Source organism: Capsicum annuum, chromosome 4 (genome assembly GCF_002878395.1).
Source record: "Capsicum annuum cultivar UCD-10X-F1 chromosome 4, UCD10Xv1.1, whole genome shotgun sequence".
Classification (NCBI taxonomy): domain Eukaryota; kingdom Viridiplantae; phylum Streptophyta; class Magnoliopsida; order Solanales; family Solanaceae; genus Capsicum; species Capsicum annuum.
Window position 1 is genome coordinate 32,955,007 of NC_061114.1, and position 4,148 is coordinate 32,959,154.

General features: G+C 37.5%; 1 protein-coding gene and 1 non-coding gene across 2 annotated transcripts; one reads left to right on the plus strand and one right to left on the minus strand.

The window, feature by feature from the left end:
* Positions 1-1,251: 1,251 nt before the first annotated feature.
* Positions 1,252-1,357, minus strand: LOC124898323. The gene has a single exon (XR_007055297.1). It is a non-coding gene; the product is annotated as a small nucleolar RNA R71 (small nucleolar RNA).
* A 247-nt stretch (positions 1,358-1,604) lies between these two features.
* LOC124897931 lies at positions 1,605-3,017 on the plus strand. The gene is made up of 2 exons (XM_047411554.1): positions 1,605-1,738; positions 2,096-3,017. The coding sequence occupies exons 1-2, from the start codon at positions 1,605-1,607 to the stop codon at positions 3,015-3,017; spliced, it is 1,056 nt and encodes a 351-aa protein (XP_047267510.1).
* The last annotated feature ends 1,131 nt before the right edge of the window (positions 3,018-4,148 follow it).

Sequence of the window (4,148 nt, forward strand, 5' to 3'; positions counted from 1 at the left end):
TTGAATGAAAATCCCAAACTCTTGAAAACCCTCATCTTCCTTTAAAGAGAGATGTGGGTGAACTCTTGGGAACCCATAGCTTCTTTGAAAAAGGGTTATAGGGAGACAAAGCAATGGAAGTCGATTGAGAGCGTGGCTTACTTCCTTTTTCTATCTTAGAAATAACGATAGATTGAGAGTGAGTCATGTTATAAGCTTCTTTCTAGATATAGGGATGCCTGAATTAATGTTTTAGGTGGTTATTATTGATACACTCATTAGGTGCTCGAAAGATCCAAGGAGTGATATCTTTGTGGTTTTGTTGACAAACTAACTTCAATGATTTTTGACCTAGCCTACCATGTACGCTTCAATTAGAAGTCATATTATCCATCATAATCTCATACACACCTTGCCCCTAGGTAAACATAATCCCAAGATTCCTCATAAATTGAATTATAAGCCAAAAGTGTTATTGTAGTGTTTTGTTTGACTCTGCATAGACAAATTCTTACTCTAAACCAAGTACCCCTCATTTTATATTTCATGTTTGTTTTTCATATACACTTCGGGTGTCTTTTTAGTAATTAGAGAACCCATAGGATTTGAAGTTTAAATCTTACTCCTCGTGGATTAGACTTCAATTAGAGTTGAGCTATTGACAATGACCATCCTATACTACTTCATATGGTACTGGTGAGTATTATCAAAATAGCGCCATTGCTATTGAGTGAAATTTAGATTTCACTTGTGCAGGGTGATTTTTACTTTGGATATGCCCATAGTATTTATTTATACTACCCATAGTTTTTATTTATATTGGTTGTTGTTTTTGTTGTTATGTAGGTGATTATTGTGTAAATAGAACAATGAGTGACAATGCTAGTCATGCGGTGTCTTTCGATGGTGTCTTGATGATAAAGGGCAACTCAATGACGTGGGTCATACAAGTGCCATTCATATTCTACCTACTCATGGGAACAGTGTCATTCATGTCATAAGTATCATGTTGCATATGTTGTAAATAAAGAGACTCTTTCGGGGGAAAGCTTATGAGGACCCCAACCTTAATTTGAAGAATTTTGTAGAGGTGTGTGCACCATTTGACATCACACACATCACTCAAGAATCTATCTGTCTTCATCTTTTCCTATTTTTCTGATGCGTGAGGTAGTTTTGTGGCTCTGTTCACTCCCGACCAGTTCAATCACTTCTTGGGAAAATCTTACCATAACTTTTCTCGATTGATACTTTCCACCTTCTAAATTCTCCAATTGAGGGATGAGATCATCAATTTTAAGCAATTGAGTGGGGTGACATTGTATGAAGTGTGGGAAAGATTTAATGGAAAACTAATGCAATGTCCAAAACATGAAGTTCCAGAGAAGATGCTTCTCCAAATCTTCTACCGAGCCCTTGATCCTCTCAACAAAACCATAGTGGACAATGCGGCAGAAGGTTCCCTTGTGAAGTTTCACTATCATGCGATAATGAATTTGCTTGAGGAGGTGACAAATTAAAATCGGGGATTACATACTCGAGATGCCAAAGTGTTTAAAAGCTCTCCCACTACATCCTTGATTTACAAGAAACAATAGAAGCGAGATGAATAAAGAGAGGAGAGTATGGCAAAGATGATGACTCAATTAGAGATTTTAACGAAACGTGTGATGGGTGCACCTGTAAAAGTAGTGAATGCCATGGAATCAAAATCCTATAAAGATGATGAGGACGATAAAAATCTAGATGAGGAGATTCGGTACTTAGCAAATTACTCGAGGGGTTCCTGCCTTTCCTATCAAAGTCAAGGTGAGAATCATGATTGGATAGATCCTGATCATGATAGGGATTAAATAGATAGATAACATGACTATGAGCTCTATGTGACTCCCCATGATCGGGCAAATAACAAAGAGTCAAGTTCTATTAAACCCAATAAATTCAAAATCGAGGATGTATTGATAAGAATTTTGATGTGGGTGGAGGGTACAAAGAACATGGTTCGTGAGATAAGAGGAGATTTTTCACAACTTTCTCAAACTGTGGTGTCCCACTCCACCTCTATTAAATAATTAGAGACCCAAATTTAGCAAATTTCCACTCAAATAAATGCAAGTCCAAAGGGTGGCCATTCTAGTGACACTATTGCAATCTCAAAGAATAATGCTCAAGTATTAGAAATAGTCACTAGGAGTGTGAAAACCCATGGTGATCACTTGAAAGAAGATTTGGGTGAAAAGGTGCTTAAGATTAAGACAAAAGATGTGCCTCCACAATCTCATGACAAAGAAGAAAATGAAAAGGAATCAATGAAAGTTGATGATGAGGTGGTTAAAGGTGAGAAGCCACAAAAGGATATGATGCCAACGATCCATGTCCCTCCCCCATTTCCTCAAAGACTTCATAGAAAAGAGGAGGGTGACAAACTTAAGAAATTTATGGACAAGCTTAGCAATCTTTTAATCAATAACCCATTGCTTAAAGTAATTCAAGGGATCCTGGGTTATGCTAATCTCATGAAAAATTTGATGTCAAAGAAGAAGATCATTGAAGCTTACACAATTGAAGTCACCCATGGTTATAGTTCTATCATGTGTTGCAGAATTATGGAAAAGAAGGAAGACCCTGGAGCTTTTACCATCCTTTCCATCATCGGAACACATATGTTTGTGAAAACTCTATGCGATCTCGGTGTGAGTATAAACCTCATGACTTTTTTCATTTATAAGAATCTGGGATTGGACACCCCACCCCTAATATCTATGAGACTTTTCATGGAGGATCGGTCTATCAAGAGGCCGATCGGGATTTTATTTGATATTTCATTCAAAGTAAACAAATTCATACTTTCGACAGACTTTGTGGTTTTAGATTGTGGAATGGACCAAGAGGTGCCCATCATTCTTAGCCAACCTTTTCTAGCCATCAGAAGAGCTATTGTTGACTTAGAATTAGGGGATATGAGGTTTAGAGTGCATGAGCGTGAGGTCTCTTTCGAGTATACAAAACAAGAAAACAACCTGCGTCACTTCAAGTGATATCTATGGTAGATGTTGATACTGAAGAAGCAAACAAGGGGGACCTTGAGGTTCAAACTTGACAAAGAAAGAAGGAATACATCGTTCCACGATAATAACTAAGGCATTAAATGGGAGGCAACCCACAAATGACACAAAAGTGGCTCGTATCCTTTATTTCCATTTTTGTAGTGTACATTTTAATTTTGGCTATTGAATGACCCATGCATTTGTGGAACTTTAGAGTGAGTTGGATGAGCTTGAAAAGGGGAAAGTGTGAAATTTTTTCACTTTGAACTGAACAGGGGAAAATCTGTCCAAATGTGAAATGAGCTGAATAGGGGAAACAGGGGTGAAGAAATGCCCTCAATTACTGCGATCGCAGGCCCTAAGCCATGATCGCTATTACCCGCGTGTCCGTGATCAGGAAACCTGACCGTGATACGGTCACCTCAACTTTATGACCATCTGACTCCTTCATTTCCCTCATACTCCCTTTTTAATTTGTTTTTTTCTCTAATTGGACCCATTTCTGGCCAAAATTATGAGCACTCAAACAATATTCTTGCATCCCTCTTGCATTACTTATCTAGTAGGTTCTTTGAATTCATGCTTTGGTTGTTGAGAATTGGCCATAAAATGCATGTTGTAGAGAAGGCCTGAAACTATGATTGCCATGCTTAATTATTTAGTAAATTGTGATTGTATGGTGTTTAGCTACTAGAATGTCGTGTGCACATAAGTGGAAAAGTCTTGAGTACCCAAAATGTGTGTGAAATGTAGACATATGAATAGTGCATACCAAATGCTTGATATATTTCCCAAATTAATGCTCACAATGGTTTTTACATTTTAAGGGAATAACCAAGTACCTAGTAGTCTTGTTCAACGATTTTAATGTAAATGCCTGTTGTTGAATAGTCTTCTGGCTTAAAATTTGGAACAATTTTGAACATGGAAAATTAGTTCAAAACTAGACTCAAATACAGTGATCGCAGTCATCGAGACTGCGATCGCAACTCTATATCCCACAATCGCGGTTACAGAGACTGACTTTCTACCATGCCCAAAAATGTTGCACTTCAAATTTTTGTCCAAACACCACCAAGTAATCATCTAATTAGATTTAGTAGACAATAAAGCATAGTTGTG